Consider the following 12,123-nt stretch of genomic DNA (forward strand, 5'->3'; position numbering starts at 1 on the left):
GACACAAGGGAACAATTTCCAGCCCCTGGGGAAATATATTGTATCTCTTCCAAAATGGCAGATGCAAGAGAATCAATGGGTGTTTACATAAGAGAGTCAATACCCAGGGGATAGCAAAGTTTACAGTATCAAAGACATGCACAGACAGTCACATCTTCTCTTTCTTTCTTTCTCTGTCTGTCTGTCTGTCTACTAAGTCCACAAACACAGCGGGATATCCCCCTTAATCTCTCTCTAAATCTGATTTGTTCACAATGAAAAAACAGAAACACACACATGCGTATTTCAATCAATTTGTAAAAGAAACATAATGCAGCGTACAGTTCGATATTTTGCATTTTAAATGAATGTCAAGCAAAACCACCTCAGCTGTTTTTCAGGCTGAAATTTGCATCATGATCGATGAAATGTCTTCGAGGTTCTTCAGTTGGTTTTCGGTGGTTTGTTTCGTTCTTATGGGAGTTAATCGCCTTATGTTACACTTGTCAACTGCAGTAAGAGAAAGGCAAAACTGATAATACAAGGTCTCTGAAGGACAATCACAATTTCTACACTGTCGTAGCACAAGCACACACCACCGCTAATTGAATCATGTGAAGTTAATTATTCAAAAATGCTGACAAGGTCAGAGAGGATGAAGGAGATGAGAGGAGCTGCAGCGAAGCAACTCACCATCTCACAGTGCTGAAAAACAGGTCAAGCAAATGAAGAGGGGAAGACAGGGGTGAGACGAGGGGAAATTAGGGATTGTCTGGACCATGACATGAGACCAGGGGTCGGTGTACCTCAGGGGCGATATAGTCTGGGGTGCCGCAGAAGGTGCGTGTGGTGTCACCCTCCAACATGCCCTCCCTGCACATCCCGAAGTCAGCTATCTTTATGTGGCCCTCGCTGTCAAGCAGCACATTATCCAGCTTTAGATCCCTGGGAGAGGAGGAGATTGATCACACAGGTATGAATCATTTTGATAGATAACATCTTTACAACAGTCATTTGCTACAAAAGACATGATAAATCTGTGTCGCGTCTGTGTGCTCCGCTGCAGAGCAGTGACAGCGCCAAACCAGGCCATGTTAGATGATCAGCCCCTTTCTCTACCTGTAGATGATGCCTTTGCTGTGGAGGAAGAAGAGGCCGACCGCTATCTCTGCTGCATAAAACCTGAAGCGAGAGAGAAGGGGGGGGACACACACTACTGGTTGCTTTATCTTTCCGAAAATTGGCCAAGGTTTTCAGCAAAGTGAGGGAATGGAGCTGAAGAAGGTGATGAAAGGGAGGGTAACCAAATAGATGAAAGGCAGGAAGATGAAAAAAAGAGAGCTGGAAATATAACAACATGGTAAGAATTAGTTTTAGATGATTGATCAAAGATTATTGATTTTAGATGAACAGCCAGGGGGGAGGGAAAATGTAGATGAAAAAGATGAGATTAGTGGGAGGAGACATTTGGAGGAAAGAGAAGAGGGCTGGTACTTGAGTACATGACTTTTTATGAGTCACCAGGTGTAATGAACAAAGCTAAGAGATGAGTGTGTATGAAAAGGAACGGAGAATAAAAGAGAGGCAGAAAATGAGACGCTGCAGATGAGAACTGTGATTAAAGGTAAGAGAAAGGAGTCTTTTGACTACATACGCTGCATGAGGCTCTTTGAACTTGCCAACTATCTGAATATGAAACATCAGGTCTCCTCCGTTGACATATTCCATCACATAATACAGACGGTCCTGCAGAAACAACACACAGACACACACACACACACACACACACACAGGCTATACATAATCACCTCTTGTCCAAATTAAAAAGCAATCTGTTAAAATCCCTCCTCCAGGACCGAGGACCTTGTTAAAGAAAGCAAGCTAATTATTTAATTTATAAATCGAAATTCTCATCCAACCTGGACTTAAACAGCTCCTGGGAGAACCGTGCAGCCAAAATGTCAGGCAGGTTTATGGACAATTTAATGAAAGTTATGTGGTTCATTTAAAACACACACACACACAGACACACGGAGCTACACACACCTCCGTCTGGAAGGCGCAGTACAGTGATGTGAGGAAGTGAGGGCGAGAGGCAAGTGCCAGAACCCTCCTCTCCACCAGGGCGCTCTCCGTGTCCTCGTCCTGGAAGAGAACGTCTTTCTTCAACACTTTCACTGCGAACAGACGCTCGCTGCCTCTCTCCTCTGCCAGCAGCACCTTTACAGACACACGGCGAGAGAAGGAGGGAAAGTTACTGAAAAAGAATTTTAAAATAAGCTGAGCATAGCTACTAAAAAAGCAGCTGAAGAGCAATTAATTTTTAAATTCCTCACAGTTACCAGAACAGCAGGCTGTGCATCAAACCAGAGGAGACTTTACTTTATACGTTTTTCATAGCTTTGACACGAAATATGTTGCAGCTCTCACTCAAGCTTCTAGACAAAATGATACATGTACTGTAATGCTGCCAGTGCTGAACATTTTTTAGGTCATTGTGCTATGAGTGACAAGGTGCTCTAGTTGGGAGCAAACTAGTTCTGCTGTTTTTTTGTGAAATGATTTGCTTTAGCAGCACAATATGTGCAATATTTAAGTGATTTTGTACATGAAACTAAGGTATTGAAGGTAAACCAGTGCAAGCGAAAAATGAATCACATTATATGGATAGATGCTGAAGCGAATTCAGTAGTGTCCACGGTGAAAATAACCAAAGCAGTGTTTAATTAAAGTTGCTCTACGCCTGCAGATTCGAAGACACTTTAATGTCATGAATGAAAAAGCGAGGCAGCTCTCGTGTTCCTATCAGACATTAAAAACACATTCAGTGGCTATTTTCACACTCCTGTGAAATTGGTTGCTAGCGGGTTTCACTAACGATGCAGTAATTTTCTACAATGAGAGCCGGGTGACCCGGGTTGTACTGTGGTTCACGGGAAAGATATGGTCAACAGCACTGGAAAGTGCTGACGACAACAGAGTTCAAAAATTGTCTTGCCAACTTGCAGCACTGTGCTGTAATGGTCACTGGCTAGTGGTGGGGATAAAGGATCTCATTTCACTTTCAAATAGTGGTGAATAGTACAGAAAATTACACGGTTTCATTTTTCAGAAATCAATGTGACTACACAAAGGTGCTTGTGTGTGTGTGCTATTGATGAACTGCCAGTCACTGAGAGAAATCCTGCCATCCTCTGTGATCCTCTGTGTCTCCTGCTCTTCCCCACAATATCAAACTAACACATACAAATGGGGCTCATTGCACAGTATTACAAATCTTTCTAACACAGTCACATGTCGCTCTTTCTCTTTTCCTGCTCTTGTTATCCCATTTCCTTGTAGTCATTTTGTCACTTTCTGCAGCAGTAATCCTTCCTTCTCTTTCTCTTTATCTCCTGTCTGTCTCTTTCTCACTTCCCCTCACACAGCAGCCCCGGGGTCTGTCTCTCCTTTCTTGGGTCATCTTTTTCTTCTTCTCACGTCTTACGTAAGTCGAGTCTATTTCTCCTGTCCTCTGTAGACTCTCCTCTGACAGTTATGAAACAGCACAGGGGGGATTTCAGAGGAGGAAGAAGGACTCATAACTCCGTTCTCTTAATTATGCTTCATCTACTGGGGAATTAAAGAGAAAATGGAGAGCAGAGGCTCCCTTGAAATGAACACCTCCAGGAGGATTGTCTGCCCGTGTGGCATGTAGGAAGCCAGTCAGCCTGAGCTCACGACTGCTGACAACACTAAAGAAGAAACTAAGGGTTAAATGAATCATTTGGCAGTAGTAGGAGAGACAATGAGCATGTTAGTAAGAAATTCAATTCCCGGGAGCTGCTGTATGAAATGCCACTTGAAGGTCAATCCCATCAGTGGAAGAAATCATTTAAAACCAGGAATAATCTTTGTTGTTTGAAGCATGAATAGCCTCTTTGATATCACTTACAGCTGTTTGGATTGGAGATGCCAACTGTGTGCAGAAAAGATGACATTTGTTCTCATTGCTTGCTGTGTGTGTGTTTACCTTGCCAAAGCTGCCTTTGCCCAACACCATGAGGAAGTTGAAGTCATGGATGCCCACTCTGACTTTAGCAGGACCTGGGGTGTGGACAGGAGGACAGGATGGTACAGGAGTCGAGGACAGGGCCACAGGGAACGCTTCAGACAGCGGGGCGGGTATCGCTTGAGGCAGAGAGGGTGTTGGGACGTCTGGCTGAGGCTCCTGGTGAATCGTAGTGGGAGGATGGAGAGATGAATGGCTGGATGCAGTCCAACACACACACATATATACACACACACAACCTGAACACCATGCAAAGCAAACACTTTCCTACCCCTGGCTTTGGATTACAGTCAGGCAGAACAATCCTGCACCCTGGTGGAGACGGAGTGTAACAGGGAAGGGAGGGGACTGTGTATAATTTATTATCTAATTATTTAGCTACAACACCCAGCATAAATCTTCGCTGAGGTTTTTTTTCCCCTCAGAAGGAATTGTAAGCCGAGGGACAATTCAAGATCCCGACCCAGTGTGAGCAGTGGCGGCTGTTGTTTATTAGATGTAGGTAATTATAAGCTGATAAAGGCTATGCCAAGGCCTTAGGATAAATGGTCATTAGCATGGAAAAAAATAAAGCCCTCCACTCAAAGTTTTTGTCTGTACTGGAGCAAGTTTCCTACCTGTAAGTCTGGATCTGGCACGGGGATGTTGTAGTACTCTCCTTCATCTTGGGCCAGCAGTTTGAACCAGCCACTGATCGGACGCCTGAAGATCTCACTCACTCCAAATGACAGCGCTCCCATAAAATCATTCCTGGACGTGCGATCCCAATCCCATACCTCCACAGACAGTCGCCTGTCCCACTGGTGACCACGTACTGAGCTGAAGAGACACACAATAATGCACAAAGACACAGAAGGAAATTAAATTTTGTGTTTGTCTGTGTTTTTCACGGTCCTTTTATAAGACTTGGTAATTTCAATTTCAGGGACATTTTATTTTACCCAAAACCTTTTTTGTCCCAGTGAATTGTAAATTTTAAAACCATGGATTAAAGTTCTCAAGGACTCACAAGGTGAAGCTCTCATTCCAGACGGGATTGAGTGTTGAGCGGATGGTCTTAGTCTTTTGTTTGCTGTGGCTCTTGGGGTCTGGAATCAATTTCAGTTTAACATAAGGGTCTGACAGGCCGTTTGGATCCATGGGCATCAGGTTACGAGCCTCCCGCACTGGATAGAAAGTAGAATAATAGAAAGTACAGACACAGAAATCCTTCATTATCTACGTAATCCCACTTTAAAAAAAAAACAATAACAAATAAACAACACTTCCCATAATCCAGCGGGCCCTCACACCTGTGACAAAGACGTCCTCCGACTCTCCTCTGATAGTCAGGTGGATCCTCCCTCTCTTCTCTGTATGGTCTTGGCCACAGAGGCTGGGAACACTGGTCTCACACCGTCGATGGACGTTCATGTCACAACCTCACAGTACAAAGATACACAAGTATGAACAAACACATGCATATGTGCCCAAAACAGTAATTAGATTACAAAAGATGAAGAAAACAAGTTCAGAAATGTTCAAATGTTTTTATAGGAGCTCCATGGTGGGTGATACCACATAACCACAATGTCCATGGTTAGAGACACTGAAAAAACAACATGTTTGCTTTCTTGCTTGAGTTAGATAGGAAGATTAATTCAACTGTTACCTTTAATTATACCGTTAATCTGCAGTCAGCAGCTGCTTAACCTAACTTAGCTTAAGTTAGCCTAGAATGAAGACTGGAAGTGGGAAACTGAAAGCCTGCATCTATTTCGAGCATCTCTAAAGCTCACAAATTAACACGTTATATAACTTGTTTCTTTAGTGCGTATAAAAACCTAAATTAGACACGTTGTTGCTATAAGGGGGTTATATACTGGACTATTTCTTAGCTCCCTGGAGTCTCTGCTGGTTGCCAATCTCCTCATCTAACTCTTGCCAAAAACAAAGTGAATAAGCATATTTATATGAATGTAAAGTGAGAATGTAGCGTCAATTCTAAATCTTGAAGGCTAATTTTGTTGGAAACCAGCTTTCGTTGCCCAACTAGGAGGCCCATAAAGCGCCCAAGTGAGCTGATTTTTATCCCCGCAGTACAAGGACACAGACACACTGTAAAACTCACTGGAACATTTCATGCCCTGGTGTATGAGGCCGTACAGCAACGAGCCACAGTGGTCGCAGAAAGTGGGACTGGAGTAAGTTTGGACCTTAAATGTGTGTCGACTCTTCAGGTCCTGAAACAGAACAGAAACAATCTGTGTTGACGACTCGCGCGCGCACACACACACACACACACACACACACACANCACACACACACACACACACACACATGCATGCAGAGTATGATTAGTGGAGAGATGTTGAGTGGAGTATTCATGGACAAGCCAATTAGATTTCTCCACTGGGAGAGGACATATAAATGAGAGTGCATCTAGACAAGGCTGTGTGTGTGTGTGTGTATATATGTGTGTGTGTATACTGTGCAGAGGGATGAATCATTTTTATCTCTCTTCAGCTCATCAAACCCCACCACCACCACCACCACCACCACCGCTCTTCACACACCACCTTCTCCCAAAATGTTTTCTCTCCCTCACCCCTCTGAGTCGCTATTTAAAAATACCTCCTCTCTCCCTCTGTGTGTGTTCCTTTCACTCATCCTTTTGCACTCAAACACATACACACACACACACACACACACACACACACACACACACACACACACACACACACACACACACATATGTTCCCCTTGACCTCATTTCTGAGGCAGTTTTTTTTTTTGGCTGGCAGAAAAAAAAAAAAAAGACAAATCCTCCTTGAAATCCTCAAAATGCCACAGAGAGGAAGAGTGAGCAGTTTGTTGCTGTCTCTCCCCCCTCTAATTCTCCCTCTTATCTCCCACCCTCCACCTGTATCTCCCCCACTCTCTATCTCCAACTCGCGGCATCACTGAGGCCTTGCAGGATGACATGACACGAGGCATCACAGATGGGACAAGGCTGCGCGACGTGAGGGGTGCATGGATTGATGGATGAGTCATGCACACGCGTTACTGGTGATGCGGTGATGATGATGATGACGGGGTAAATCTTGACTAAGACAAAAGGTAAACGTGAGAGTGTTGTAATGGATACACTGACACATCTGCTCACATCTGGTTTTGGTCCTGTGACAGAGCCAGGACAAGTGAAGGTCACGAACTCGTGACATCTTTTGTGGACCACAAAACTGCAAACTGGAGGAAACACAGAGAAAAATATGTTAATAAAACGAGTCAGTCACAATGGGAAAATCTTCTGAGAAGATTAAATACTGCGGAAAAAGGGAATAACACAGAGTTTATTTTTACCTTGACATTGGAATCCCTGTTTGCCGATGCCCCTGAGGGAGAAAGGAACATGGATTAAGACTCAAACACAATCCTACTTCTTTAAGGTCAAAATATTTAGCTTCTGAAACTGTTTCTCAATGAGAAGAATAAAGATAATGCTGCCAAGACATATATCGGGCTGTTGCATTATTCCACCCTGTATTAAGACCAACAGACATGCAGGCAGGTTATCTCTTAAAAAAGAAAGAGCCAGAGACTACCAACCTAAAAAACATAATCATTGCGTGTGAAGTTCGTAGTTTCCTTTCCAAGCATCACTGCTGACCAGGTCAAGTTGAGCACTGTCAATTATCCTCACACACACACACATAAACAATCCTCCTGTTTCCAGAACTGTGTGTGGGAGCATTTCCAGCGTCTCCTCAGAGCTTTAATTGAATAATTAAAGCCATTGATTGACTAAAGAGTCCACTCAGCGGCTTGCCTGCTGTGAATCAAGTTTTGATTAGTAGGTTTAGAAAGGGAAGACGAACAAGACGCCACAAAGTGCTCCTCTACAATCACACTGAAGAGGCTTAGGGCTTCATAGGAAACTGACCACAATCACTGATCTAAAATCAGTTCACCCTCTGGCCGAGTAATAATTAAAGATGGGGGTTGCAGAGGGTAATCTGATCCTTGATCAGCATTCAACAGAAGTCTTAGCGTATGAGGCCTGTTCTGCTGTTTGACCAGCAGAGAGCATTAGAGAACTAAGTATGGGTTTGGAGAAAATCGACAGTGTTGCTTGTTGGCCGGATATCACAGAGAATTCACTGCATTTTAAATTTAATGATGCATTGAAACACCTCTCCAACACATTCCATTAAACACGAAGGTGCTATGAAAAGACATCAACAAACAAAAAGAAAACGCTGTAAAACTGACCAGAGTACTGAAAAACATGCTGGACTATAAATAATTGCTTACAAATTAATGAAAATTTAAATTAATGATGGCTGAATACCATCTAGCTACTTTAGTTTCAGGGTCCTGATGTTGCTGACTCACTGTCATGTCTTGAACAGAACAGAGCCAACCTAGCTTTTCTTATGACAAGTCAAAATGTCTGCTGTGAAACAGGCTTGTTCAGATCTGCCCTGCGATTGGTTTAAAGTGATTTCCAGCGTTAGGACCAGAGCTTTTTACTTATAAACCCTTAGGAACAGCACATAAGATTGGACTGTGACACCACTGTGACTTATTTCAGTCAGTTGATAATTGAAGGAGCCATGCAAGGTACATTCCCTCTATAGCCTGACTTAATAAACAAGATATTTACATTTCAGAATTAGGACAATCTTTTCTTAGTCTTTAATTAATCTACCAATCCCCTGAGGAGCCTCAACACCCCGGTTGACATCCTGTGTGAAGGAAAAGAGTTTTCACCCTGAGCTAAGTGCTGCTACCGCAGCCAAGACAGCAGCCAGTTGGAGAAATGTCCTGAAAGCTACCCAGAGGCTGCTGGCACATGCACTGCCCTGTATCCGACATACACCCTCACCATATGTCCAAAAACACAACCACACAGCCACTTAGACACACACACACACACACACATACTGCCACGGCTTCACGGATAGAACAAGCTCGCTGCATGGTTGTCTAAAGAAGACACTTCTTTTTCAGTACATGCGCCTGCGTGTCAGACATCTACATAACAAAGATACATTCACTGAAGTACTGTAGTGCAGCATATTTTGAGGCACTGGTATGTGCTTGAATATTTCTTTTTCTTCTGTTCTCCTTAACGCTGTTTGTTTACACAGTTTGTTTCCACCTATAAATCCTTCATCCCTGAAAATCTTCCACGTCCCGTGAAAACCTTGCTTTCGACTTTGTGATGATACATTTCCCCCAACTGCCTTGAGTTACATTTTTGTAAAAATAAATAAATCAAAATAAAAAAAATGTATTGATGGATTTATCCCATCATTATTTAATGGAAGATGAACCCTTAGAGGAACACTAAATTCTTCAGTTTATCTAAAAAATTCAATATCCCCAGATTTGGCGGTAGGTGGTTCTCACTGGACATCGATAAGTGTAAACTCCAGCTGTTTATAAAATAGTTACTGTAGATCTACTGCCATCTGGAGCAACAACAGCAAGTACAACAAATCCTGCTTACACGTTAACACATTAAAAATCGTTTTAGAACGGTACTGTTGAGTTAATTTAGCTACTTCTATAAATCTACACTTTTGCAGAACTTTCTAACACTTTCTAATAAAGTCTTTATTATGTTGTGGTATTTGTACACTCCATCGATTTCACACACAAAGTTCATTATGAGTAATACTGAACCTGTGAAAACAATTCATAATGCCTTTTCTGGCTATGGAGGAGCTTTCCAAAGCCTGAAGAATGGCCCTACTGATGGCAGGACTTAATAAAAGCTGCGACTAAGCTGTAGTATGGGAATTGCAGGATCCAGCATTTTTAGATTTTGGCCCGTACTACAGTCTAAAAGTCAGGATATCTCTGCCAATTTCGACCATTCTTGTTTTAATCTGTCCCCTGTGAGTCCCACAGCTTTATGAAAGTGACATACTGAATCAATAGAGTACCCCTTTAAGAATAATTCCTCCTACACTGCTGCCTGTGTGTGTTTGTGCATCTTTGTATTTAGTGTGTGTGCAAACATTTATACTGTGTGTCCTAATTGTGTGTATACTGCACGTGTTTATCACTGTGTGTCCGCATGTGTGTGAGCACATGAAGTTACTAAACTGATGTGGGCTGCAGTGTGGAGGTGAGGTTATGAGGTCAATGTGGTGGCTACATAGTGTAGGATGTTTCTCTAGCAGGCAGCTGGATCTGGTGAAAAAAACGAAAAAGTGCAAAGAGAGTCAGTGTCAGATGGAGTAGTGGGATGCCTGAGGAGGCGGCTTATGAACTTCCGGGTTGGTTTCTGTATAAATGTGTAGCTGTGTGTGTGTTTATGTGTGTGTTACCAGATGAAGTCGGTACAGTGACTGCAGAAGGTGGGCTGCTTGAAGAAGCGGGCCGTGAACTGGTGATCTTTGACTTCAACAATCCTCTTGTGTTTGAGTGCTCCCTTCCTCTGGAATACCGGTACCCTGGGTGGAGGGGAGAGGGGTGAGGGCAGAGGGGAGGCACCAGGGGAGGTGGCCAATGTAGGGGAGGCCAGTGTCAGGGGGGAAAGGGAAGGGGAAGGGGAGACCGGGGTGGACATGATGCCTGGAGGATACAGTAGGAAGAGGAGAGAGTGAGGGAAAGGGGGAATGGATAATGAGTGTCAGTAAGAGGGTATACAGTTGTACAGGCGAAAGACCTTGAACATGGGAGAGGGAGGAGGAGAGGAAGCAAGGACAGGCAGGAGGAGGATGAGGGAGGAGGGGGAGGGATGGAAAGTGTAATGGGTCATGGTTGAGACAGGAGTTGTATTAATGGCACATGGGATGTAGGGTAGGGAGCGGTGAAGGAGTGACGTGGTGGAGAGAAAGATCGAGAACGGATGAACAGACCGGAAGTGCAGACGAAAGATGGAGGGCGCACAGGGAAAGCGACAGGTGTGAGAGTGAGGAAAGAGAAAGGAGAGGTGTAATGAAGGAGAGAGGGAGGTTAATTCACATACGGCGACGGAACTCTCTTAAGACATGCCGAGACGCTAAGCGATTAGTGCAACTCACAGAGTGTCCCACATACGGCCCGTCCATTCTACCACCATCTCCCTCTCTCTGTACCCCTTATATCTCCATCTCCCTGGCAGCTATGACTTTCCCCCACCCCATCCACCCACCCCACCCCCTGGTCGTCATGTCAACTCTACCTCCTGTTGCCATGTCAACAACACCCCCCACCACATGCTCCAATATTAGAGCCTGTATCCTCTCTTGACTTCCTGCTTGCCCTTATTAGCAATTAGTCCCATTTCTGAAGTAAAGTTTGGACCAGAATAATATGTATATGTCTATAGGGAGCGAGATGTGCTGGAAAAAGTGCAAAACGGCAAATATTAGCTGGAGAGATTGTGGTGCAAGAGTTGCACGCTACTAAATGATAAATGAAACACCAACAGAGATTTAATGAATAAATAAATAAGCCCACAGCAAAAACCAATGTAAGAAATCTAAAAAATAGTGATAAAATGATGGTGTCTCAGCAAAGAAGCAGGAGCAAATCAATCAAAAGGGTGAAAGAGGAGAATGGTGGGAAAAAAATGGCACGGTGCTCTGAAATTAGTAAAAGAACAACTATGATCTAAAAATGTGTGCAAAGGAATATGCCAAAGAGAGTACAGACACAATACCTGAATTTGTGATGATTTTGGAGGAAAGGCTCGATTAAAGGACAGCTTTCTTCTCTTCCTCTCCCCCTTCTGTTCTCTTCGCTTGGCTCACTTCAAAAGAAAGGCTAAAGTGTCACACCTGTAGCTGGTCACTTCAAAAAAAAAGAGAAAGATGGGAAGAAAAGACAGAGAAAAACCAAGAGAGAAGTAGAAAAGACTCTGCCCCCTCCCAAAAAGAGAAAAACCAATTACAAGAAAAAGAGAAAGCAACAAATGTTTTGAGAGATTCAAGCTTTCTAGGAACCAAAGATAGAGGAGTGAAGCGGTATATATCCGTTAACCCACAGGCAGGGTGAGGAGGAGGATGAGATAGAGAGGTGGTATTCTCTTTCTAAGATTGATTCTCTCTTTACTAAGAAGAGGATGGAAGATAGAGAGAAAGAGAGAGAGAGAGAGAGCTGGGAGAGAGAGAAGG

The 12,123-nt window shown here is 43.5% G+C and overlaps 1 protein-coding gene across 1 annotated transcript in view; it reads right to left on the reverse strand.

Moving 5' to 3' along the window:
- The window catches only part of prkcg (protein kinase C, gamma), a 16,923-nt gene extending 4,800 nt beyond the window's left edge, over positions 1-12,123 (reverse strand). Inside the window, exons 1-13 of the mRNA XM_019253437.2 lie at positions 11,670-12,123; positions 10,351-10,597; positions 7,373-7,404; positions 7,176-7,258; positions 6,141-6,252; positions 5,323-5,451; positions 5,040-5,196; positions 4,648-4,849; positions 3,992-4,189; positions 2,026-2,199; positions 1,634-1,725; positions 1,099-1,161; positions 786-924 (exon numbers count right to left, since the gene is read on the reverse strand). Coding sequence (XP_019108982.1) covers positions 786-924; positions 1,099-1,161; positions 1,634-1,725; positions 2,026-2,199; positions 3,992-4,189; positions 4,648-4,849; positions 5,040-5,196; positions 5,323-5,451; positions 6,141-6,252; positions 7,176-7,258; positions 7,373-7,404; positions 10,351-10,592 — 1,623 coding nt within the window. The 5' untranslated portion in view covers positions 10,593-10,597; positions 11,670-12,123. The remainder of the gene's footprint in view (positions 1-785; positions 925-1,098; positions 1,162-1,633; positions 1,726-2,025; positions 2,200-3,991; positions 4,190-4,647; positions 4,850-5,039; positions 5,197-5,322; positions 5,452-6,140; positions 6,253-7,175; positions 7,259-7,372; positions 7,405-10,350; positions 10,598-11,669) is intronic.

The sequence above is a fragment of the Larimichthys crocea genome, chromosome XIII (genome assembly GCF_000972845.2).
Source record: "Larimichthys crocea isolate SSNF chromosome XIII, L_crocea_2.0, whole genome shotgun sequence".
Taxonomy (NCBI): Eukaryota; Metazoa; Chordata; class Actinopteri; family Sciaenidae; genus Larimichthys; species Larimichthys crocea.